This window comes from Gallus gallus, chromosome Z (genome assembly GCF_016699485.2).
Source record: "Gallus gallus isolate bGalGal1 chromosome Z, bGalGal1.mat.broiler.GRCg7b, whole genome shotgun sequence".
In the NCBI taxonomy this organism is placed as follows: domain Eukaryota; kingdom Metazoa; phylum Chordata; class Aves; order Galliformes; family Phasianidae; genus Gallus; species Gallus gallus.
This window is the reverse complement of record NC_052572.1, coordinates 10,691,202-10,718,360: the sequence shown is the minus strand read 5'-3', so window position 1 is coordinate 10,718,360 and position 27,159 is coordinate 10,691,202. Positions and strand designations below refer to the sequence as shown.

General features: G+C 40.0%; 1 protein-coding gene and 1 long non-coding RNA gene across 3 annotated transcripts in view; one reads left to right on the top strand and one right to left on the bottom strand.

Moving 5' to 3' along the window:
* ADAMTS12 (ADAM metallopeptidase with thrombospondin type 1 motif 12) overlaps positions 1 to 26,193 on the top strand; it is a 170,961-nt gene extending 144,768 nt beyond the window's left edge. The window contains exons 18-23 of one of the 2 annotated variants that reach the window (XM_003642975.6): positions 3,715 to 3,925; positions 5,815 to 6,954; positions 11,866 to 12,018; positions 13,998 to 14,171; positions 21,063 to 21,216; positions 23,313 to 26,193. In XM_003642975.6, the coding sequence (XP_003643023.3) occupies positions 3,715 to 3,925; positions 5,815 to 6,954; positions 11,866 to 12,018; positions 13,998 to 14,171; positions 21,063 to 21,216; positions 23,313 to 23,548 (2,068 nt within the window). In that variant the 3' untranslated portion in view covers positions 23,549 to 26,193. Of the gene's footprint in view, positions 1 to 3,714; positions 3,926 to 5,814; positions 6,955 to 11,865; positions 12,102 to 13,997; positions 14,172 to 21,062; positions 21,217 to 23,312 lie in introns of those variants that run through there. The other variant, XM_015277506.4, reaches the window with a different exon arrangement.
* LOC121108607 lies at positions 1,127 to 9,493 on the bottom strand. Its single transcript, XR_005843246.1, has 3 exons — positions 7,787 to 9,493; positions 7,122 to 7,220; positions 1,127 to 3,095 (listed from the first exon to the last, which is right to left on the bottom strand). It is a non-coding gene; the product is annotated as an uncharacterized LOC121108607 (long non-coding RNA).
* Positions 26,194 to 27,159: the final 966 nt, after the last annotated feature.

Sequence of the window (27,159 nt, the reverse complement as noted above, 5' to 3'; positions counted from 1 at the left end):
AATGTATCAAATAGTATCTACAGGCAAAGAATGACATTACTATAATGCTTGTGACTTGCACAGACTAGATATTATCTCATTAATTCTTTTCAGGAAGTTAATTATAAACTGTTTAAATGACAGACTTCTGCAAAGTCCAGGTCTTAACATGATTATTGTTTGGTTTTTTTGTTTGTTTTGTTTTGTTTTTCCCTCCACTTCCTACTAAAAGAATCTGGAGCAATGCAAGTATTTTAAATATTGCAATACATATGTGCCACATGTTGTGTAAGAACAAAATAAAGATGGCTGAATGGTTGAGAGTTAAAAGGTGATACAGCTGCTCACGTGAAACTTCAGTGATCCGCATAGCAGGAGTGACTGTGTGTTTTCCACAGCGTGCTATGGAATATATTTTCCTGCCACACAATTCTTTGGTAGGCAGGGATTTTGCTCCACAGGTATTCATGATAAAAATCAACAGACGGTACTTGGAGAGAGAGATTTTAACTGCTCGTGCACTGAATAGAATGTTTTATCTCAACCATAAAGAAAATTGCCTTAAGAGTTTTTAACTTGACTACATGTATGAACAAAGGAATTGTAAATAGATTATTTTTTAAGTATTCAGGATCTCCTGCCGGGTCCAAATTTATCTGTTGTTACTGTATTGTCCTCCTGCAGAACAGTTCAGTAAACTCAGCAACGCAATAATAACAAAACATCCTGTTTTTATTATAATAAACAAACCAAAAATCAGTGCCTTGTTGGTATCTGCTGTGCCTGACATTCTACAAAATATATAGTGCAAGAAATATCTTTCTCTAAGTGTGACTCAATATTTGACCCCATAGGCACAAATATAGCAAACTTAGATTCCATAGTCTCAACAAGATCCATAACCGTATTCAGTAAGCATCAACTGTGCATAGGCAGAAAAGGCTTTTGGGCTCTGCTTTAATTATTACAGACTCGAGTTCCTCTTATGCACATATCCTTCATTTTTTGGGTGCATTGCCAGGTGCTTCTTGTTGGACTGTGGAAAAGCTGAGTGCTCCCAGTTGCAACTGAAAGTCAATCGAAGTTACATTTTCACTCTACAGTGAATACTCTCTAGTTTGAGAGCTTCAAGAAAATTTGTTCTCACTCAGATTAGTTCTCTGAATCTTACAGTTTGTTAGTTAACATACTCCTTCTGTGCTGTGCCATGCATGCCTATGGTGATAAAACAGTCCTGTCGCTTCGTAGGGACAAGGTGATGCATTAATATTTAGGAACTTCCCAGTTGTAGTGGTGAATGCCACAGGAAACCAGAGGTAGGGACAAGTGTTAGATAAAGCCCATCAGGTTGCAGTTTCTGCTAACTCATATCAGATTTTCATCACAACCAGCGCAGCTATATACTAGTTTTCTTCCCCACATCCTTTTCTTTGCCAAGCATTTTTAATGTGATTTAAAAAAAAATCCTTCTTTATAACATGCCTAAAGCTAAGTCTGTCTGACAGTGCCCTTCTTGTCCAACTCGAAGCTGGAAGGTCTCTCAGCTTGGTCACCTCAAATTAGAAGTTGCTTATGGGGGCGCTGTGTCAGTTCTCAGTTCTACATGCTCAGCAGTTGTCTCCAGCTTCAGTCGTGCCTCTGCAATGTGGAGACAGTAGAAGCTCCTAGATGAGTGGTGTCTTGTCACTTGGGTGCTGCTACTGTGTAGTCCAGGACTTGCTTCAGGTTGTCCTGTAACAGAGCAGTTGAGTGCATGTTAATGTTCCTCCCTCCTTGATTTGCCTTTCTTCCACGTCTGCTGGAACACTGCAGTTCAGAAGTCCTCATGATGGAGTGTTTATGGCATATGCATATACAGTAGAAGCAAAGTAAGGATTATACACCCCTGAGAACTCCATTTACTGATGAGAATAAAAAAAAAAAAAAAAAAGTGGGGTAGTGTGTAGTGAAAATTATCGGTATAATCTGTTACCTACTTTGAATGAGGAAGGACTCAATAGAAGAAGTTACATGACTAAATGTAGTTTAAGATTGGCATGAAGGTGGAATGAGAGATACAGTCTTGATTCTGGGTTTTATTAACTTCAGAATACTTATTTTATTTCATGGCTTATTACAAAAAACGTTTTGTTTTTTTCAGCTTGTTACCAATGCACCACTACTACTGGTCAAGGTAGATTTTGTAGCAAAATGATAATTCATTATTTAGAGTTCAGTACTCAAACCTGCAAACTGCTGACCCCTTACTCAGAGCCATGTGAAAATTGGGGAGGGAGGGAGTGTCCGTATAGCATCTCTGTAACTAGAAATATGTGATCTGATGCCATTAAAATTAATAGGGCAATTCGCATACTTGAGTTTGCATTTGTGGTGAAGCTATTTACAAGATACCTAAAATGATAAAGAGAATTGGAAGGAAGATGCAAGAGATGAAAACAGCCCTGCTATTACCTGGTTCAAGTTACAATAGCATATTTTTATCTTCTTTATTGCCACAGTCAGCTGAGGTGCACTTGTTTTTTTTCTTTTGAACTGTTGTTTTTTTTTTTTCCTTAGTTATTTGCAGAAGCCCAAAAGAGAAAGAAACTCTCTAAAATAAGGCAAGAGATGAGGAGAAATAATATGTTCTTTTTATTACAGCAGCGTCCAGGGGGCTCACACAGGGTTGTGGCAGTGGGCTACCATTCTACAGCATTTTGCAAAACAATCTGTGCCTCAAAGGGCTTACAGTGTAATTTAAAAGGAAATGCAATATGTTTTCATAACTAAAGAGAAGAAGGAAGGTGTAAGTTCCCCCAGAGGAAACCAGATGATTGTACAAGTGAGCTGTGTGCATAGCTTGATTGCTCTGAGCCCTTATATTTTTCTGCTGAATGGTTATGAGTAGGTATCAGTGCCTTCCACATCATTGACATTTGTTTGTTTGTTTGTTTGTTTTGCAATTGAAGAATAAAATGATCAAGAATAATGGAAACTATGGAGGAAGGGGAGAGAAGGGATTGTTAGCAAACAAAAGAAGCCAGAACTGCATTGAGATTGGAGATGGTGACTGAGCCAGATGAATGCTGCAGTTATATCTGCTGTGGAACTTTGAAGTTTGCTCAAAGTTCATTGACCTAAAAAGGAAAAAAAAAGTACAAGATATTAATGTTGATGTTAAGTCAAAAACATAATTTTTTCCAGACAGAAAGACATTTTCTAAGTACATTCATTATGTTTTTTAGTGGGTTTTTTGTTTGTTTGGGGTTTTTTGTTTTGTTTGTTTGTTTTGTGTGTAAAGCTTGTGTGTAAAGCTCATAATCTGCTTTAAAACTCAGGAACAAGTAGCAATAGTACCTAGGAGCATTTTTTGACTCAAGATTTCACAGCTGGGCTAGATTTCTTATACTGCAGCTTGGAGCTATGTTCTTGCCTATGGTAAACTAAACTAAATTACATTGGAAGACATTGCACTAGAGAAAACATTTATCTTTCACTTAGTGAAGCATTGTATAGCTTACTCTGGAAGACCATCTGTGATCAGAAGAGGCAAATATAAGGGGCTAATTTTTCCTTTATGAAGGAACAAAGTACAGATTCTAATTTGTTAATTCTTTCTGTATTAAGGTAACAATAAGCAGATAAAAAGATTGCTGAGCTGCTTATCAGTTACTGAAATCTGGATGTGAAAGGCTATCCTTAATGCACTAGTTACGGATTATTTTCTGTAATGTTTGTTACAATTCTGTTTGTCAGATGGTGGGCAGGAGAATGGCAGAAGTGTTCAACAACGTGTGGCCCGACAGGACAGAAGAAGCGAACTGTACTTTGCATCCAAACAGTGGGATCTGATGAGCAGGCATTGGCTGTCACAGAATGCCAGCACCTGCTTAAACCAAAGACCCATCAGTCATGCAACAGAGATGTCTTGTGCCCATCTGACTGGACAGTGAGCAACTGGACTGAGGTAAGTTTGTGTCAGCTGTGACATTAAATGTTTGATTTTTAATTTTTTCTGATTTTTTTTTGTTTGTGCTTTTTTTTTTTTTTTTTCCTGAAGTGATCTATCATACTTAACAAGAAAGACCAATGAGCTCTTTTGCTGGTTTTTCTTTTTGCCTTATTTCTTAACATGTCTTTGCAAGTCCTTTATGCAGATGAAAAAAAGCTACACTGCTTGCCAGTGACCTCAACGAGTGTGTGTTTTAGATATCTCTAAGGGATTGGCTTGCTGAGCTTTTGGTATTTTGGAACAGAGCATGTTTGCATGCACAGAATTCTATGGAATACTCGTTACTACTGAAACAGGCAGGGAGATGTTCTGTGTCATGTCTGCATGGAGAAAGTGAAACATTTTTATATTTTTTGCATTCACATCTCTTTTGCATTCTTCTCTCTGCTGTTTTGCAGCAGCATGCTACCTTTTTTACTTCTAGTGTTAATCTGAAGGCCTGATAAACACTGGAATATTTTTGCATACTTCAAATGATAATTCAGTATTGTGCAGTTATTTCACTGTCAACTGATGACCTGTGGAATGTGAGGTCATCAAATTAATAACTGCAATATAGTAAAATTGTTTAAATATACTGGAACTTACTCTGCAATATATGTTACTGTTAATAGAGAATACTCATCAGATATTCCTTCTAATTCACAAAAATGCTAATCTAAGTCAGCCACGTGGCATAATCTGACAAATTGTGTTGTATTTCTATGGAAGCAGCAACAAAATGCCAGCAGTTACTGTCTTCCTCAGTAAGCAAAACACATTACTACCAATGTCAGTAACTTCGGAGGTAAAATTGGAGCTGATATAAACTTGCATAGCTCTGAGTACAGTAAATGCACTATTCTGCCAGCAATACAAAGAGGACAGACAGAATAATTAACCTTCCTGCTCTGAGGTTGCTGTGCTGGTGCTGCAGAGCTGATGTTATTTTAGAGGTGTTAGCAACACAGGAAGCTCCAGGAACACCAAGCCATGTGTGTTCTACTGCACTTTGACCCTGAGAAGAATTGTATGTGTCAAGGGTGCTGGCAATAGGAGTGTTTGTAAGTCTGTGTTGAGCATCTATTTTAAACCAGCTAAGTGAGTTGGTAGGGTTCCCTCAGATCTTAAGGAGATGTCCTCCACTAGGTTATGTGTAACATCTCCAGTAAACAAGTCAACCAGCCTTCTACCTTCAAACACCTGCTAAATTCATTGTTGTACCTGTGGGACTGAGGACAAAACATCAGAGGAAAAACTGGGTATCCATAGCTTCTAGCATCTTTTGTACATGAAAGTGCTCCCATTTAAATAAAAGCCACGTTGGTTAGTAGTCCATAATTTAGAAGGAAAATGCTTGCAGCCCTGGTGGCAGCAAGTGCACTAAAACCGAGTGAAAGATCCATTTCATAAAGTTAACAAGGACCTATGAGCTGTGCAAATCATCAAAGCAAGTCTGTGGCATTGTGAACAGCCAGTAATAAGCGATATATATATTTTTAATGACAGCTTTTTGAGTCTGTTTTTATACTTTCAATTGTACAGGTATTGGCTAAACAATTTCTGTGATAGTTTTACTGCAGAAATTAGATTCTATCATATTACTTCCATATTTTGTCTTTATCATGTAGTCTTTTATCACCGATGTTTACTCAAGTTGACATTTACTCTTCTAAGGACTTTTAAAATGCTCCACGATAGAAGAAAATCACTAGAATGGGATGCTTGTTCCTCAGGGGAAAAAAAGCTTTTTATTATTACTAATGATCCTTCCTTATTAAAACTGCTGTGATTTGACCCTTTTTTTATATTGACATGTGCAGCAGAATGAAGAATTACAGTAATTCTACTTCTTCTACTTGCAGTGCACAGTTACTTGTGGTGGTGGGATAAGGACTCGCAGTGTCACCTGTGCCAAAAATAGTCACGAGCCATGTGATAGTTCCAAAAGACCAAACTCAAAGGCCCTGTGTGGTCTCCAGCAATGTCCTTCTGCTAGAAGGTTCCTGATACCCCCACTGGCACCTAAAAGAGGAAAGATTATAATCCGAAAAACTACTAATCCCAAATGGAGTCCACCTCGCAGAATACCTGTACCAAGCCCAAGGTTCCATACGACAACAGGAGTTCCCAAGCCTGAAAGTGTAACTCCCTCTCCTACATCCTCTGGTTTGGGTAAAATCCCACAAAAAGAAGAAACAGACAACGCAACATTAGAAAATAGTTTTGCTGTATCAACTGATGTTTACAATTATCCTGTTTTTTCTACTGAAAATAGTTTTCATCAAAATACTACTTTGTGGCCTTTTCCTAGTAGCTTAGGTACTGAAATTATAAAGCATGCTGAAAAGATTTCTAAAAGTGAGACAGTTTCTACTGTAGAGGGTGAGTTGCAAAGAAGTGAGGACACTCCTGTCTCTTCTTTTACGAGTAGTCCGGAAATAACTTCCAACTATGATTACTTAACTGAAGAATCTGATGATGTTGATGGGTCAACAGAAGGCAGTGAGAAACCAACTGATCGCCTTTACAGCACAGAACACAATCTGGAAATCAGAACCAGCAGCACAACCCAAGATACCAATTCTCCCATCTTTCAAAATGGGGATGTGACTTCTGATCCCCCACCCTCATCTCATCCCCAGGAACCTTCTATGCCCCCTCCCGATAGCAGAGCAGGACAAGGATTGACATTTCCAACAACAGCAAGCTCTACCAGTCTGCAAGTTGATGTGCCAATCAGAGAAGTAACTACCCAAGAAGCTGTTACAGAAGTGCCCACCACATTTGGTAATGTATTGAGAGGACAAGCTGACAGCAGAACAGAAATGAAGCTCCCTGACAACATAACCTCCAGCACACAATTGTTAGTAAACAAGCATGCTCTCAAGAACCACATGGAAACATCTGAGAGGATTTTGATGAATGTCACGGAAAGTAGCCTCCTAATAACATCCAGCAGTTTACCTGGTGATGCCTACTGGATAGTAGGGAACTGGAGTGAGGTATGTTACTTTTAATTCATAAACAGGGAAGAGTCTGTCAGTTCTCTGAACCACTGATGGGGAAATAAATTATTATCTGACATGAGTGTCACAATTTCAAATTAAAGACTTGTTATACCAAAAAAATGGATAATGGAACTTAGGATATCTAATATTAGAGTGCTTACATAAAATGTATTTGTCTGTATGGATTGTGCAGAGTTCTGTGCAGCTCTTCCAGGAACATGACATTTCGGTTTGACCGTAACCTTGAGACCTCAAGAGCTCTGTTTGAGAGCACAGGAAAAAGATAGGCTATTAGATGAGTCCTGGAGACGCACAATGAATGTGATTGTATTTCCAAATAATTAAATAATCCAAGTTAGCTGTACATGTGCTACTATGCTATAACCTCTACTTATATATACCATTTCTCTCTAAGTTGTATTTCCTAACTTACTTACATTACCCTCATCATGTACTAAGCTAGCTTTGTTTCTAAATCATATAAATATCACGATTAATAAACATATCTTTAGTTGGCTATTAACAGATTTATGTGGTGCTTTTTTATCTCATACCACTATCAGTATTTGTATTCACCATTAAGCAAATACCTCCTAACTCAGAGCAGCATTTGACCTGGTAAAACCAGTTTGAATATACAAAGTTAAGATGAGAATGTTCGTCCAAAGTTAAACCAGTATGTTCATGGAAAGATGTTGCACTGTTCTTTGAGGTATGGGTGATTATATACTGGAACTAGGTTGTAGCAGTAGTAAACTAGAAGCATTTTGTCTGGTTCACATAGAAGTTAAAATTGTCGGGCCTGTGGTTGTGGTTATTACAGTACCTTTGGATACAGTAGCTGATAATTGCAGTGTTAAACTATGTCTTGAATGGAGAAAGGAGCAGTTTTTATCTGCATTAATGGCTGTGCTTAAAGGAGGTTGGATCAAAACAAGTATTAACATCCTTTAATACTTAGGAAAGCTCTGTCATCCTGTCTGAGTAAATGAAATAAGTGCAGTTCACAGTTGGAAACTCTTTTGAGGTGAAACGCAACTGAAATGTTCAGACTTGTTCTGAAAGGTGTCAGCTCTTAGCTTTTTCAACACAAAAACTTTTAAAAGAATAACTTTGTGAGTGTTACTCTTTTGTGTGCAAAATAGATGAGATGGAGAACTGAGGTTCCCAGTCTGGATATTTCTGATTGTTACTGAAGGGCTATAATACTTGAGTAACTTGCATTTTCTCTGAAGGAGCAATATAAATTGTTATGTTTTCTATGGCTTCTCAAAAGTGTTCACAATCTTTCATACTTTCCTTTACCAGTACCCAGCACTATGCTTTTTGACAAGTTCCTATGCTGTTACTTTGCTATGTTCTGGGACAGTAGTTACTCTGGGGTCAGAGCTGGTAAAGGTGCAACCACAGCAAGGATTCTATTCACATTTTACATTTTTAATCCAGAACTGGAAACCTCCTTGCACTGAGCATAGAATCATGGACTTTAAAGACCATCAAGTTTCAGGCCACCTTCCCAAAGTCCCATCTAGTCTGGCCTTGAAAACTTCTAAGAATAGGACATCCACAACTTCTCTAGGCAAGCTGTTCCAGAACCTCACCACCCTCATAATGAGGACTTTCTTCCTCATGTCTGATCTAATCTAAATCTACCTTTTGTTCTCTTTTGTTTGGCCTGGATACAGTACTTCAGGTTAGGCCTGACTAGGGCACAGTAGAGGAGGAGGATCACCTCTCTTGACCTGCTGACTGCACTCCTTTTAATGCACTCCAGGATACCATTGGCCTTCCTGGCCACCAGGGCACACTGCTGACTCATCGCCAACCCATTACCTCCAGGACACCCAGGTCCTGATCTGCAGAGCTCCTTTCCAAGGGGGTCAGCCCCTAATCTGAACTGGTTCGTGCAGTTAATCCTCCCCAGGTGCAGGACCCTGTGTTTGCTCTTCCTGAACCTCATCAGCTTTCTCTCCGCCTAACTGTCTGTCTGTCTGGGTCTTGCTGAGTGGCAGCAAAGCTTTCTGGTGTGTAACAGACTTCTGGTTGTGGGACATGTGCTCCATGATGTCAGTCAAGAGCTCCTTCTTTGCCTTCTTATGGCAAGATGGGAATGACTTGAACTTCCCATGTTCAGGCAGGACAAGTGAAGCATTTCCTCCTGCACATGCCCAAAGACCTATATTTAAGGTTGCTTGGGTGGAGGACCCTGTAACAGAAGGTCAGTGGAAGGGCTGTGCTCCTAAGACCAGTGCATCCCAAAGAGGTGTTTAAAGGAGAGATACAGTGATCTGTCTTAGTCATTCACTGCCCCTGTAAGAATGATTTTCTTTACATTTTACTTAAATTTTCTGTATTGAAAATAAAGATTATTTTTTATATGCAGTGGTCGTGGTAGGTCATTGCCTTTTTAACAGTGGTTTGGAGGTTTGTTTTCTAAGCAAGTCCATCCAATTCCTTTCACACTTTCGTTGTATTTTCTAAGCATGCGGTGATCTTGTTTTGGTGTTCTCTCAACTTGCTTTAGTTTCACCATATCTTTCTTCAACAGTGGTGTTCATTATGGCCCCAGCTGACACCTGGCAAAAGAAATGAAATACTTATAATGTTATATATGACGCTGTGAATGTTGAGATCAAATTTGCCTTGTTTTGTAACCACCTCACTTCAATTCATTCTATTTGTTAGCCATTGTAAGACTTGGATTCCTCAATACAATATGTCACAGAATCACCAAATGGCCCAGGTTGGAAGGGATCTCAAGGATCATGAATTTCCAACCCCCCTGCCATAGGCAGGGCCCCCAGGTCTGTTTTCAGCTGATGTTCTCAGTTACAGACTAACAACTTCTGAATTTCAATTTACAGTTTCCTTATAATTTTTCAGATCAGCACAATGTTTTTGAACTCAGATTTGGTCTTTCCATTTTCCTGCCAACTCTCCCAACCAAGTGTCATCTGCACATTTTATAAGTGCATGCTATCATTAATCATTCAATAAATTAATGAAAATTCTGAAAAGAGCTGGGCTCTGGACAGAGCCTTGCAAGGCTATATTTGAAATGTCTTTTCATTTTGACTTAAAATCATTAAGGAGCACTTTATTACAGTTTTTCAGTTAGCTGTGCACCAGTCTTGTAATAATGTCACTTAAATCATATTTTCACCATTTGCTAAAAAAAAACAGTCATATCAAAAATGTATTATGTTGACTGGCTCTTTTACCATTAAACCAGATATCCCAGTTTTTCTTGATAGCTCCATGTTGACTGCGTTACTGCTTTATCATCTTCGTCACTGTATGCCATTTTGGTCTTGACTGTTTAATACTTGCTTTTGTATCTTGTGAAATGAAGTTAGGCTCTGTCTTTTTGTTTTCCCAAAGATAATTTGAAAAATGTTATTCTGTAATCCTCTGGAGCCCTTCCAGCCCTCCACAATTTTTTAAAAATAATTCTCAACAGTTCAAAGAATATTTGTGAACATTTGAATGCATATTGAGGTGAGAATGTCAATGCATTCAGTTTCGTGGAGCAGATGAAATTAATTTGACATACTCAACACATCTCAATTTAGTATTTTGTAATGCTTTTGAAATCTTCTGCTATTCTGATGCAAGCTATGGCTTCTAGTTAAAATTAACTTGACATGAAGCCTGGCCCATTTAACTTCTTCCATCTTGCTACGGTTCTGGGCAATGAGCTTTAAGTGGTCGTGCTTGGTTAAGACCACCTCCAGAGATCTCTTACAATGCTGTGAATGTCAGCTATTATACTTCACATGGGACAGAGGGCTTGTATTTACTCTGTACAACTTGATGGAACCTTTTCTTATTGTTCCTTACTTTCAATTCATTTTCATTTCAATATTCTGACTTCTTGTGCATTTTTGTTCTGTTTATGTGTCCTTAATAGAACTTTGTGCCTGCTTTTTTATACCTTCTCTTTAAGGCCTTGATATTTCAATGTTACCATACCTACATATATTACTCTCTTGCTATGCTCTCTTTCTATTGTTACTGTAATACAGATAACAAATCTCAGTAACTACCAGTATTCTGACACTTCTTTGCTCCTTGGATATGTTTATACCAGTAAATTTACTGTAAACTACACAGTAGAACTTGTTCTCTGTTATTTTTCTGCTTTAATCCAAGATGTGGTGTTTGTTATGCCAGCTACAGGCTGATTGGCATATGTTGAATTTGACTGTGTGCATCTAGTTCACAATCTCTCACATTTTAAGGGAGAAAAACGTGAAAGAGGATTTCTAGTCACTTTTTATCTCTTCCTGCTTCAGGATGTGAAGGCCTTTTGGTGAAGAGCATGTAGTCTTGGAAGCCTGGCTGGCATGATCAATGTTCTCATACCTCGGGTGCTGAAACCTTCCCAGATTTTTGGAAGCACATAGCCACTCTGAATTCTTAAAAATCCTTTTCATGTGTGGTTTTCCCAAGAATCTCGTGCAATTTATTTCAGATTTTCAGCATTGTGTACTCAATTTACTGAATATCTCATTTGCATAGGATTAGAGAAGTAGAAGTGATGGAGATTTGAAGCAATGATAATTTGCCTTAGATCCTCAAAGATCAGAGAAGGAAACAGTGGAATATCTCCTATAGATTTATAAAGTCTTAGAAAGCAGAAGAATGCCAGAGAAAAGCAGTGAGTAGTATAAATCAGAATTGCTATTTTCCTAATATAAAAAATGCAAAGTATTTTTAAATAAGAATTAGGTAAATTTTAAGTAAGTCCTAAGTAAATTTGAAGTCTTCTTTTGAGCACCTGTACAAACATCTCAAATTAGGTCAGCTGAAATTGCTCTGGATGTATTAAAGAACATGAATTGTTTCTAGAATGATTTACTAACCTTGAGTTTGCCCCTTGGGCTTTCCTCTCACTTTGGCCAGTGCTCTACCACCTGTGGAATGGGGGCTTTCTGGAGACACGTGGAATGCAGCAGCAAGAATGTATCTCACTGTCAGCACACAAAAAAGCCGGATCATGCCAGAAAATGTTATCTGCGCCCATGTGCTAGCTGGAAAACAGGAAATTGGAGTAAGGTAACTTCATTCAGAGAGCTGCGTGTGAACAGTAAGCTTGTTAACTTCAAAGACTAGAGATTTCTAAATACTTCATTTTTAAAGTAAGTATTTATTCAGTGAATGCATACATAATTCCTAGTTGACCATTCGGTGCTAATTTCCTAACTAAGTTATTTGTGGAATCACAACCACTGCAAATTTTGTTCTTCCTGTGCTAGGGTCATAAATCTCGCACCTAAATCTAAAGCAGGACTCAGTGTCTGTGTTATGTGGACAAACATGACCAAAGCTATACATGTTTGCAAGTACATTTTTGACTTCTGCCCCAAGACACACATTCTAATTTTATTAAGAAGATGAGATTTCAGGAGAGGGAGTTTGCACTCTCCTGTTCACCTTAGCTGGTATGTATTCCTCTTACATGACACAGTCTATTCCCCATTCACTGAACTTATAATTAGTACGTTACAAAAGCTAAAGAAAAATATACTGAGGAGAGTGCCTATTTTGGCCAGGGTCTTATGTAGTGCAAGTTACATACACAGTCCTGGTCAACAGACAGAAGCATGTCCAAGGTTATAAGTGGAACCCAAATAATTGTGTTTGTGCACATTCAAAGATGTGTGATGAATACCTGGAAGGACTTCTAGAAGTTTTTGTTTTGTCTTCACATTGTTTAAAACTAGAACATCAATCAGTGGGTTACTTTTCAAAGCTCAGAAGAGGAAAAAAAGATTACAAAATTTTGTTTGAAATAATGCTGGTTTAGTATAGGAAAAAAAGAGAGGTCTCTCAAAACTTTTTTATCATATCTGCAGACAGCATTGGTGCCACTGGACTGGAGGGCAGATCTGTACAGAGAAAGGTCTACAGAAAAGGTTATAGTTACAAAACCTGTGTTACACTATTGATTTTGTTGACATAGAAGTGATCTGTATGTGAAATATGTGTCTGTGTAGAAAGTCCAGGAAAGGCCTTAAATGACCACACTTAAATCTTCAAAATTGATTTTAAGTGATGCACAGACATAATGTGGTCCTACTTCAAGCAAGGTGTATTTCACTTTCACTTTTTCTTCATAAGTGTTGCTCTTGCAACAAGTAGATGACAGTTATGTCACAGAAAGTAGCTTTAAATCAGATTTAATGATAAAATATGGGAAACAAATGTTTTAGAGCACAAATAAAGACGATAGTTTGAGACAAAAAACCTTTCTTAGCAGATAACTGTTGTTAGCATCCATACTTTTCAGCATTTGAGCTACACAGACATAACCACAGTTTGATATATTAAAATGGGGTTTTTTTGTTTGTTTGCTTTTGCCAGTCAAAATTGTTTTTCTCATTTCTTGTTCCAAATATCTTAAGGCAACTTACCAGAGCAAGATGGCTGCAGTCCATTGCTGGTGGGGTAACTCTGTGTTGCATTCCTCATATCTAGTTCTTCCCCTCCCCTAAAGGAAGAGTGCTTCAAACCAGATTTTACAGTCTGCGTTTAATACAAGATACAATTTGCAAATGTTCTGGCGCTGTGTACTCAGTTTCTTGCACAGTGATTTCTGTCTATTGTTTCTATTCAAAGAAACAGAAACTTTTGTGAACAAGGACATGAATTCCTCTTCCACCTACCCTTCAACTCCCAGGGGAAGTAGTGTATTCAGTTTCCTTGTTCAACTCAGAAATAATTACTTATATAAAAGAGAATGGCATTAATTGTTATAATGTAGCGTGGTCATAAAGATCAAAGCTGATCTGAGGTTATTCAGTGACATAGGCAGAATTGGCTTTAATTCTAGATGAAGACAGAATAATTAAATGTGTATTTGTTCCTATCCTTGTAGTACCAGATTTATTTCTTCCTTAGCAGCAGAAGAGACTTTGCATGGGGTCAGAAGCTGGTGCTGCTGCATGAGGCCTGGGAGCAATCTCTGGAGAGACTGGAAGGTCTCATGTGTTGACATCTTTTGAAGAAGTGTCCCTTTCTGCTTTTGTTTACAGTGCTCTGCCTACTGTAATGGAGGATTCAAGACCCGAGATGTTCAGTGCATCGATGTTCGTGAGAAGCAACTTCTCAGGCCTTTTCATTGCCAATTACTTGGATATAAACCACAACTCACTACTAGTTGTAATACGGAGCCTTGCTTGCAATGGCGAGTGGAACCTTGGAATGAGGTATTAGTCTTCAAAATAAACTTAGGCAATGAACAATTAGCTGCCAATTTACAGTGCTAAGTAAACTTCTGCACAAAGAGCAACACAGCTGTTTCTACTTAGAGGTTCTGCTATGTTTTTCAGTGGTGAGAGCAAAAATTATCACAGACATTATTAAGACTTTCCAGCATCATTCCTAGGATTGCGTGTGATACACAGCTAGAGCTGTAAATTACTGTACCCTGAAACAAAGAAGCAGATGGCCTGGAAGATTAAGTGGATTTGTTTTAGCTATCCTGCTGGATCAGTAAATGGGATTCATTCAAACGTTTCCCTTTTGCTGCTATTTTAATGTTATGATCTTTGTTGAGTTTGCCTTTACACTTTTTGGGGCTGGAATCTGTGGAAACAGAGGCTGAGGTCAAACACGAGTAAAATCTGATTTTGAAGTCACTTTGTAATATAAATCTGAAGCAAAAAATTTTAACAGGCAGCGAGGCACATATTTATACCAGCTAAAGCATGTAGTCTCCATTACATTTGAATGTCTGCTCCTGCTAAAAACAGCTCTAGAGAAAGTGCCATGTGCTGTATTTGTGGTGATACGGACTTGATGCTTTCAAATTTTGCTTCCTTACAAATCCCACTTGCACTGAGTGAGAGACCCCATCCTGTGTCTTGTCAGAGAAGTCAGCAAGGACTTAATAGTAGCCAAATGATTGTGCCCAGCTGGTATTTTGCTACTTAAAATATTTTATAAAAGCATTGTTCAACCCTGGCAGTTGTCTTCATGTTGAGGTTACTGAATAGAATTGGATGCAAAAAGTTCATTTCTTGGATGTCAGCTCCAATCTTCTTTCCATAGGGATACAGTTCTTTGTAGGAGAGTAACAGTGCACTATGCAAAATATACCTGTCACTTTATTTCATGTCAGGCTACAAATCTTCTGTGTATTTCAAGCAGGCTCTGTTGCAGACCTAATGAAAAGAGTAAAAATCAGTTGATATGTAATAACAGGAAAGGGACACAAAAATGCTTAAAAAACTTGTCACTGTCTTTGCACGAACTTTTTACTGCCATTCTGTACCTAATATGTTGTTTGCCCTGAGTGAATTTTAATGTCCCTAACTGCCTCATAAAAATGAGATGTTGCATCTCACAAACATGTACTGTCTAATATAAATATTGCAATTTAATCTTACAGGCACATGACTTGCAATCTCATTTTTGTTAGAGAAATTACTGTTGCTGGTGGTGTTGCATGAGCAGTTCTGTGTTGCCACTTCTGTCATTAATACGTGTCAGGAACAGCTTTCTCCCAAGTGTCTTGGACTGATCATGGCTCCTTCTCTATTTCCAAATATACAATGAAATAAATTATCTTTGCAGAGCTTCTCTTCGTAGCTGGATTGTAGGATTTGGCATGCAAGCTAGCCACTGCACCTTTCCAAATCACCTGGGTCAGTGACTTCCTTCTTATTACCTGTGGATCCACATTTCTAAAAGACTGCTGTCTTTGTGGCCTTTTTCAGGGTTCTCATTCCTTCCTATCTCTCTCTCCATGGGTTTGTGCATCTCTTTTGGTAGTGTTCAAGGGCATGTGTTGGTGGCCAGCAAAAATGACACATCTACTTCCCAAAAGGAGGCAATTGTGACTGGACAAAAAGACCCAATGCCATTGCATCATGTAACAGACGATCTTGTACTCAGTGGATTAATCAGACATGGGATTTGGTAGAATTCAGTTTCTTCTTTGTTGTATTTGTGTTCTTGGGTTGGCCACAGACTAAGGGCAAAGAGCACAAACTGGAACACAGGGAGTTCCGTACAAACACAAGGAAGAACTTCTTGACAGTGCAGTGAGAAAGCTGCCCATGGAGGTTGTGGAGTCTCCTCTGAAGGTATTCAATTCAAGACCTGCCTGGATGCTTTCCTGTGCAATGTACTGTAGGGAGACTGCTTTAGTAGAGGGTGGACTAGATGATATCCAGAGGTACTTTCTAGCCCTTCTGATTCTATAATTCAGTGAAATTTGGTCAGATTTAAATTGTTGATGTTATTTAAAGATTTGACCACAGTAAAGGTGAAAAAGTGGAGAGGGATCAGACAATTAATTACCTACTTGTATTTGAGTGTTGGTGCCAGTAGAAAGAACAAATTCTCATAGAATCTTAGAATCCTTAGAGTTGGAATGTTCCTCTGAAAGCCATCTAGTCCAACTGCCCTGCAGTGAACAGGGACACCACAGTTGGATCAGGTTGCCCAGGGTCTCATCCAGCCTCACCTTGAAGGTCTCCAGGGATGGGGCATCAACCACACTAAATACCTGTTCCAGTTCCTCACCACCCTCACTGTGAAAGACTTTTTCCTTATATCTAATATAAATATACCCCCTTTAAGATTGAAGCCACTTCCCCTTGTGCTGTCACCACAGGCCCTGCTAAAAAGTCTGTCCCCTTCTTTCCTGTAGCTCCCCTTTGGATACTGAAAGGCTGCTATCAGGTCACCTTGCAGCCTTCTCTTTCCCAGGCTGAAGAGCCCCAACTCTCAGCCTGTCTTTGTAGGAAAGGTATTCCATTCTATGGATCATTTCTGTGGCCCTAAAACTGGACAACTGAATTTACAACGGGAGATCTCTTGAGAATAGAACCAAATATTTCAGATTCAGCCTACCTCAGTTCCTTCAAGTGATTCATGTTTTGGGGCTGTTTGTTCTTAGTTTTCTCATGAAGAATGAGTTACCATTAATATTCTTCCCTTGCTCCTTTGATACTTCCACTGAAAGAGACTGATTAACAAAACATACTTGTTTTGTTAATAAAGAGGTTAATAAAGGCTTAATAAAGAGGTAAAATTTCAAGAGAATGACAAGGTAGGTGTCAAGAAAACAGGCATTTCTTTATTGACAATGCCTACCAGGTGACGTGGAAAATCAAATGCATACTCTTAGAATTCACATTCTACATTTAAACAGTTAAGACATACATTTGCAGTACATTTCCTAGAAACAGCATATGTATTCATAATTTTTTGAGAATTCATTAATATATGCTAATGTCCCTTCAGGCATGTGTGGTGTGACTGTATGACCACCTACTTCATCCCCTTTATTTCATCTTCTACTTCGTCACAGTGACCTTTGGTCAACCTTCAGCAGTTTCTCCTTAATTTGGCAAATTTCCGGTGCTTATTATGGCATAACAAGCAAGCTTTTGTCTTGATGCACCACAACTCAGAACGATTTGTATGAAACCCAAGAAAAAGTTCTTTCACCTGGTGGATACAAAGAAGCTCTGAGTACTTACTGTGTAGATGAAAAGTGGTCTGTTGTGGCTTCAGCAGTTCAGTGAAACAAGGATCATGCAAAACAAGACTGTTCACATACCAAGCAAAGTTAAACAGGAAAATTTTAAAGCTAGTACATATCAGTTCCTTTTGCCAACTAATATGTTGCTTCTTAAACTAATACAGGGCTATTGTCCATGTGTGTAGAGATAGGATTAGGAAAGCCAAGGCAAAGATGGAGCTGAACTTGGCAAGGGATGTGAAAGATAACAAGAAGGGGTTCTACAGGTACATAGGCAGGAGGAGACAGGCCAAGGAGAGTGTTCCCCCTCTGATGAAAGGTAAGGGGGAGCTGGCTTCCTCAGACACAGAAAAAGCTGAGGTACCCATTGAGTGCTTTGCCTCAGTCTTCACGGGTGGTCAGGCTTCCTGTATCTGCCAGGACCATGAGCCTCTAGGTGAGGGTGTAAGGAGTGGTTTCTGTCCCACTATAACAGTGAAACAAGTCCAAGTCCTCCTCATGAAACTGAATTTGTTGTAAGTCCATGGGGCTGGATGATATCCATCCTAGGGATATCCATCTTCTGAAAGAGATGGCTGATGTGGTTGCTGAGCCACTCTCCATCGTATTTGAAAAATCATGGCTGTCTGGTGAAGTCCCCAGTGACTGGAAAAAGGGAAACATTACTCCCATTTTTAAGAAAGGGTGAAAGGAAGACCCAGAGAACTACAGGCTGGTGAGCCTCACCTCTGTGCTGTGGAGATCATGGAGCAGATCCTCCTAGAAGCTATGTTAAGGCACATACGAGACAAAGAGGTGATTTGAGACAGCCAGCATGGCTTCACCAAGGGCAGATCTTGTCTGACCAATTTGGTGGCCTTCTATGATGGAGTGATGGCTTCAGTGGACAGGGTAAGGGTGATGGATGTCATCTACCCGGACTTCTGCAAGGCCTTTGACATGGTCCCTCACCACATCCTTCTCTCTGGATTGGAGAGGTGTAGATTTGAAGGATGGACTGTTCAGTGGATTAGGAATTGGCTGGCTGGACGCAGCCAAAGGGTTGTGGTCTGTGTCAGAGTGGAGGCCGGTCACAAGCGGTGTCCCTCAGGGGTCGGTCTTGGGACCGGTGCTCTTCAACATCTTCATCACTGACACAGATGATGGCATCAAGTGCACTCTCAGCAAGTTTGCAGATGACACCAAGCTGAGCAGCGCAGTCAATACATTGGAAAGAAGGGAAGCCATCCAGTGGGACCTGGACAGGCTGGAGAAGTGGGCCCATGAAAACCTAATGACATTCAATAAGGCAAAGTGGCAGGGTGCTGCACTTGGGGTGACGCAATCCCGGATATTTATACAAACTGGCGGAAGATCTCCTTGAGAACAGGCCCGTGGAGAAGGACTTGGGGGTCCTGGTGGACGAGGAGCTGGACATGAGCCAGCAGTGTGTGCTTGCAGCCCACCAGAAGGCCAACTGTGTTCTGGGCTGCATTAAAAAAGGGGTGGCCAGTAGGGAGAGGGAGGTGATTGTCCCCCTCTACTCAGCTCTTAGTAGGCCCCATCTGGAGTACTGCATCCAGGCCTGGGGCCCCCAGTACAGGAAGGACGTGGAGCTCTTAGAGCAGATCCAGAGGAGGGCAACTAAGATGATCTGAGGGCTGGAGCACCTCTCCTATGAGGAAAGGTTGAGGGAACTGGGCTTGTTTAGCTTGGAGAAGAGAAGGCTCCAGGGAGACTTCATTATGGCCTTCCAGTACTTGAAAGGGAGCATATGAACAGGAGGGGAACGGTTATTATGAGGGTGGATAGCGATAGGACAAGGGGGAATGGTCTTAAACTAAGACAGGGGAGGTTTAGGTGAGATGTTGGGAGGAAGTTTTTCACCCAGAGGGTGGTGACACACTGGAACAGGTTGCCCAAGGAGGCTGTGGATGCCCCATCCCTGGAGGTGTTCAAGGCCAGGCTGGATGTGGCTCTGGGCAGCCTGGCCTGGTGGTTGGTGACCCTGCACATAGCAGGGGGTTGAAACTAGATGATCATTACAGTCCTTTTCAACCCAGGTCATTCTATGATTCTATGATTCTCTGATCTCTATTGTTAAACCAACCCCTATCACAAGCTCTCTTTCTAGAAGCAAGGAAAACCTGAATTGTCCCTGTTACAAGCCTAGCTGAATCCTTCCAAGTACAGCTAGACTGTTTGATCTGTCTGTGCTTTCAGAGCTTTTCCAGTCACTTTAATGTTTTTTTTGTTTGAAAACTGGGAGCAAGGGTGAGCTGGAAATGATATCCTGAAAGAAACTTTATGGCATATTGGAATTGTCAAAGAAAGATTTTTCATTTTGATAAATTGCCCCCTACTTTGACTTCTGGAAATCTAATTGATGAAGATGGTATATATTGGTTTGGAGAACTTTCATGTATCTGCAATAAATGGTTTTTCTAATAAAACTTCCCTTTCAGTTTCCATAATAAACATGTTCATTCATTGCAAGTGTTCCTTGCAGCAGAAGAGAACAGTGAAGCCACACCAAAAGCCAGAAGCCACAAATAAGTCAATACTGGAGAATCATTTAACGCAGAAAATTTCATGAGGTTATTTTTGACAGAAAGCCTTCAGATGGAATAACAGTGTGATTAATGGCTTCAACTCTGATAAACAGGGAAGTTGGGAAATGCATAAAACAAGCAACTGAATACCAAAATTGTACAGATCCATTAATCCCTTGTATTATAATTTACTTTTAAAAAATGTTTTTCATATGAATCTAAGTTTGCTACATGAGTAATCAAGATCTCTTTCTGTGTTTCACACCAATAATACTGTGTCTTATGCACAGAGGTGTACATTACAAATAGGGTGATTTGCAACCAAATTAATGATCCTGTCTTCATCACTTGCACTTCATTAGCTGGCATTAGCTACATGCATTGAACTGTTTTATCTTGCTGGCCACTGTTTATCTGAAGAGAGTAAGAATTAAACACTCATTGGAATTCTCATAAGCTCTGGGATATATGAGGAATTAAGTAAATTTTCAGAGTAGCAGAGGAACATGTTCTCAAAATGTTCTGTTATGGTCATCTACATGTCACTAGAACAATCAGGTGGTAGTTGTTTTCTTGTTAGAAAGTAAGGGTAATCACAGTGTAAATGTCACCAAAGGAAAAGCTTCTCTTTGAGCTTTTTTGAAATCTTAAGCTCAGTCATTTCTAGACCTAGCATTATAGTTGATGTGCATTATTCATGTTTAAAACAGCTCATGAAAAATACCCAGGAAACAAACATTGTCAGTTTGCAATACTAATTTGGATTACTACTGTTTGTAGCATTTCCATTTCAGATCATCCTTCTGTGTAGAAAATACTCCTGTCACCCTGGTTGTACATTCCAAGGTGTTGAGTTTGTTCTGTTTCTCTCTCCACTGAGTCCTGACAAATCTGGCCATACAGATAGGTGTCTAGGAAGAGAATGCAGTACACAAACTATTTATTGCCCTTAGTTCTGGATCATGTGGTCTTTTAGCTTTTAGCTTTCCACCTCATTGCAGCTCACATGTTGATATATTACACAACTCCCGCTTAGAAATACATTATATGTATTAAAATGACTTTTTTTTCAGTGCACTGTTTCCTGTGGAGGAGGCATTCAGCAAAGAACCGTGAAGTGCAGGAATATAGAAACTGATGAGACAGAAGATGACAATATGTGTGTGAAAAAGCCCAAGCCAACAGAGCATCAGCAATGCAATCAGCAAGAGTGCAGGAAGAACACAGGTATGATAATGCGCCAGCAGCGGACAGCTTCCAAGTAGCTCTGTGTTTGTGCCGAGGTCTTGGAAAAGCTGGGAGCTGGCCCAATCTTTCAGCTTGCTGTGAATGCTACATGTGCAGTAATTATAGGTTAGTTACTACTCAGCTACACCGTTGCCAGAAACATGCTGTATTCTCCAGTACTTCTAGCCTTGTGTTGCAGTGATGGGGCTCTCTGAGCATGCATCCGTGATTTACAATGCCACAGCTAAATGAACGGGTCTGCCTGCATTGGTGGGTTTTAAGTAGTTCATAGGCTGCTTTTAAGGCCTGTAGTGCCGTGAGTCCAAACAGATGCCATTTCTTAAGACAGACAACCTTACAGGCTGTGCAAATTCTAAATGAGGAGTACAAGCGAGCAAAGTGAGAAAGACACTGTAAGAAAAATCTGACTAGCAGTGAACACAGACTCTTTGCACTTTGAATTCAGTGTCTGAGGACACTGAACTGGTGTCTTCCTATCTGACATGTGTCTTCCTATCTTCAAAGTGAAGAGATGGAGAGAATAAAACTCCCTCAGATAATAATTGTCCGGAAAAAGAAGAACTGGAGGATAGTAAGGGAGTGGAAAGGGGAAGTTTGCAAACGAGAATCTTTATCCATGTTTATGACAAATGCAAAGTGTAGAAAAACCTGGAGCTCCACAGTCTGTGTACTGCAGCATCCAACAGGTACCCTAAGGGTGAGCACAGTGGCAGCTCAGATGCCTGCTGGAATAGCCTTCATAGACCTTTTGGAGGAGAATTCTTCCCTCTTAGAAAGTCTTTAGCAAGGGTGCAATCTGATGGAGGGACAAGAGATTGGCTCCTGAGGGCAATGCAGATATGGCATGCAATTGAGGGTGATATATGATTCCCCCTGCTGTTCAAAGATCTTGAGCACATGTTTTGCCCTAGGGTTGAATTGGTCTGCTTATCTCTTATCCCTCTCATATTTGGAAAGACAGACTCAGATAAGTAGTACCCATGCTGGTTAGTTAATAGTTACTTCTGTAAACAGGCCAATGGAGCATAGGAAATATCCTATTGGGCAGGCCAGTGGTGCATGTAGCCCCGTATTTTGTCTCCAGGAATGACATTAGTAGGTTCCACTTAGGGAAACTACAGCAGCTGAGTGCTTCTCTGTGGCTTATTTCCTGGCTTTTCCTCCAGCATTCCCAACTGACATAGGAGGACAAATAAGAGCACCCTATCCTGATTCTTTTAGTTTAAATGTATATAATTTCTTCAGTGAATATATTGCATCCCTTTTTGAAACTCTGATACTGTCTGCTCCTACCATCTCTTCTGGCAGCAAGTTCCAGAAGTTTGCAGCCTACTGTGAAGAGAAGTCCTCCTGTCAGTTGTAAACCACCTTCTACTAGTTTCATTGTGTTTCCCCAGTTCTGGAGCTGAGCAGTGCTGTAAAAATCCCGTATTCAGCTAATCCACCATCTTTCTGCTTTTGCAAATCTTTACCTTCCTTCAGCCATTGCTTCTCAGATTTTCTAATCCCTAACCAAATCTGATATTCTCAGTTTATTAAAGCTACCACAGAGCTGTCAGCACCATATTACAGATGTTAGCAGCCCCTGGTTTATTTTGGTGCTGCAGACAATAGAGTCAAGCTGAACCTGTAGTTGCATGTGCCTTGTTTATGCTCTTCCTGCCTGCCCTGCATTGCTCTGTAACACACTGCAGCTCTCTGGGCTTGTCTTAAACACACTTTTAAAAACACGTGGAGGACCAGAATGTGTACTGGGTATGCAAATCATCGTTACAGAATCTCTCTGACAGTTCTAAAAGGCAGAAATGATAAAGTTAAAAATATAAACCAACTCTGTCTGCTGCAAAAGTAAACCCTCACCGACCAATAATTAAAAAGTGCTTTATTTTCTGAGGCAGAAGGCAGTGTGAAGTTTGCTAGGACCTTATCATTTGGAAGTCCTAAACTTTCAGGAGGCTCAAGTTAACCAATAATATGAAGGAAGAGAAAGCTGTCGTAACGCATTTTAAGATTCTTGACATGCAGATGATTTGTCAGCAAAATACAGATTATTCTTCTTATTTTCTCCACCATAGGCCTCCCCTGCAGCAAAGACCAACTGTCGATTCACTTCTGCCAGAGGCTGAGAGGCATTGGCAAGTGCTTAGTGCCATCAATACAGTTGCAGTGCTGCTTCACGTGTAGCCATCCCCGAATTCGTAACAAAGCAAGATACTGGGATCAGCAAGGCCTCAAACAACAATATTATACTAAATCTAGAAGAAAGTCACCTCGGAACCAAGAAAACAACAGCCAAGCTGCTCAGCACTAGCTGCTTTTTAGCTAGTTAATTTCAACAGGGCTTCAGTTTACAAGTTTTATGTGACTTCCTGTGTTTTTCTGAACCGTCCAACATAAATGGAAATCTGTGATCAAAATTGGGAAAACACATTCCTTAGGATTACCAGTCCTAATTTACTGCTTCAATTTCTTATCTATAGAAGTCCAAAATTTGTAACATAATTTGCAGTGTGCCGTCAGTTAGTATTTAGGCGTGCATAGAGGCTATAGACAAGCTTGGAATAATTCTTTTTAATTAATGTTTTGCTTGCTCTCTTCCATCTTTTTTCCAAAACCAGCTTAAAACAGCAGCACCACTTAATTCGAGTGCTCAGTGAAGGCGGATGATGGGGCAGCCAACACAGACTTGTGCTGTGGGCCAGATCCCCCTGTGCTCACTCACTTTTATGTTCCTTTTTACTTTATTTAAAGAACTGGGGTGAAGTGGCAGTGTTCCTCTCAATCATTTGCACACGTCAGTTCTTAAAAATTTAAAAGCAGAGTTTTGTTATTACTGATGTGCAGCCTGTACAGAAAAAAAAAAAAAAAAGTTGTTTTTTGAAAGAAAAATTGTTCACTTAGTACTTGACTGAACATCTAAAGGATACCTCAGAAACAGCCTGTCCTAGCCAGTTTTCTCCTACTGCAAATGTCTTACTGTAACCTAACACAACCCACTAAAATTGGAATTTTAATGTGTTTTAAGCAACATTACTTTGTACTATGAAAGCAAAGCTTTTTGCATCTACCACATGAACAGGCTGAGTATCAGTGTGAATTATTTATCTGTGATGGCAGTATCATTTAACCCAATAGCTCCTTGAAGGACATAAAATCACATCCACTTTATTGTTACCACTCACTCACTGAAAATGTTTCCCCCCAGTTCAATGAGTGATCGTAGCAAAAAGTAACACCTGGGATGAGGAACCTGAAACCCAGAGTATCTGCATAGCAGCATTCTGGACCTCAGGCATTAAGAGAGCACTAGTCAAGTAGTTCTTTGCTATTGGAGAAAATGGCAGAACAACTTCTAGGGAGGCCAGACTGGACTCTTCAAAGCATATCTGGGTATTTTCAAAAGAGATGGACGGAGCCTAGCATTTAGATTCCTTTGAAATTCAGTAGAAGTTGGACACCTTGAGTCTTCATACTCTTTTGAATATCTCAGATTTACTCCCTAACTATCTTTGACAATTTGAGATTGTAATACAGCGAAATGTCACATTTTATGCAATGTAGAGTGAGGTACATAGCCATGAATTGAAGTGTCACTGAGGTTACAGAGCTATGACTAGGTAATAGTCCTATTTCTAGACAGACCTGTATGAAAGTTAATTAAAGTACTTGGGACTGGCTTTGTTGTATTAACCTAATAAAGAAGACCATAAGCCCTATTGCCCCTTTTTATGGGTTTGTGACCTTTAGGTAAGGGCTCACTTCTTCACTTGAAGTATCTGGGAGTTTAGGATATGCAGCATGATAAGGTTAGATTTACTAATCTCTCTGATGGCAACATAACCCCAGTTATAGGTGCTGATAAAACTTAAAATCCACTGTTAAAAACATGGTGCTAGTATACATAGATGTGGGGGATGACTTACAGTGGTGCATGTGCGTGCATAGCCTATGGGCATGTACTCTTAAACAATACATATCCATGGTGTTGCTGGCCAATACCAGGCATATTGCTTTTTCAGTGTCACAGGTGCTTATGTCGTTCTGAGGTCCTGAACTGGTCCACTGAACAGTAGAAATCAGGTTGGTTCTTACTGCACAGGACACAGAAATACTGAATTATGTGAAGAAGTGGAGATGTTCCATCTGTGATTCAGGAAGTATTTGAGCAGGCTTTGGCCTCAGGCTGCATCGTGTAGAGTAGAGCCTGCACAGTGAAATCTGAGGCAGTTGTCTGATGGCCAAACAAAACTGGCTGGTGGTCACTGGGAGTGCTTATTGGAGGTCAGCAGAGGGGCCACCAGTCATGTGGGCTAATGAGAAGGGAGCTGGCTGTGTGAAGATAGTGCAGGTGGGAGGAAGGATGCCTTGGGGTTGAGTTGGGCTTTCCAGTGCTCCTTACAGCTAGTGTGGACTAAAACCGTGTCTGTCTTCATAGTTCTATTCAGGGAGTTGTTACTTCATTTGAAATGAATGAAAGTAAGTCTTATCGTGAACATTAATGGAAATAATCATTCTACCTGGGATAGCCCAGTTATCACTGTTGTTCAGCTTAAAACTTTAGGGAAAAGACTATGATAACAACATGAACTGTTTTAGCAGAGCAGCGCACACTGCTGTATTTTACATTGCACTCATCAGCCTAATATCTCCTTTATGCTAACAGCATTTAGTCATCTCTCTCATTCATTCAGGAAAATTCATTTCTTACAAGGTATCTCTTTTTAAGTAAAGGTGGATTTATGATCCTAACCCAGATGGTCGCTATTCTCAAAACTGAATTGAGCATCAAGAGCTGAGGCATAATATCATTATCACATTAGCCTGAGACACATCAGCTTCAGCAGGTTGCTCAGGAAAGGTCTGTATTTGGCACATTCACTGCTTGCTCTAACGTTTCAAGGTTTAAAAAGCAGACTATGATTACTTGTTTCAAGCTTCAATAAATGGCATTGCTTACGTCTGTCGTCTCTGGTATTTTGTTTCCAGTCCCTATGATTTTTGTCTAATTATTCCAGATGTATATATATCATTCATGTATTTTGATATTTGATATTCCAACATGAAAAAGATCATCAAAATCAAGAGGGAAAATGTAGCAGAATCACAGTGCTAAGTTATTTCCTATGAGATAGATGGCATCTTATTGCCTGAAACCAAGCAGATGCACTTTAGCTCCTTGGTAGCAGATGGATGTAGGCACACCTGTTGTGGGAAGCATTTGTTTTCATGAGCAATTGTATACAGTGTGTTCATTCCACTCCCACCTGCTGGATTTGCAAATACAGCTGATCTGTGCTGCCTGAAATGTAGTCACACTAATTCAGTTTTTTTACCTACCTCCCAGGAGCACAAGGATCTCTGTTAGGCATTTCAGCTTGTATAGGGAGCACTATGAGTTTATGCCTCATACCCAGCTCTGCCCACGCATCCATAGGTTCAGCCTCACAACACCCTATGGATGTTGCAGGAAGTTACTGCTTCATGCTTCACAAGGAAGGTACAAACCTCCAGCCCCAGGGGCAGCATCCTGCATAGGTGGTCTAAGAGACAGCAGTGAATTGAACAGATAAATGAGTTGGGAGTTTCTCCACTTCTTGCAAGGGCTCACTGAAGTGTGCCCAGCACTACAGCCTCCAGAGTCTTCATACCTGCAGGTGGAAGGAAATAAGGAGCTCAGACAATGAGCATGTTTCTGTAGTTGATTGATTCCTCCTTTCTCATAATGGACAAATACAGATATCTCCAGAATGCCCACAGAAACAAAGCCTGAGATATGTTAGCATAGCAGTACTACAGTAGTCTGTTCTACAGGTGTGGTGGTGGCAGCAGTAAGAGCCATGAGGATGAGCAATAGCTACTCTACATTCAAAGTGGGTAAACATCATTGTAAGCTGGAGTGCCTGGTTTGGGGGAGGAAAATGT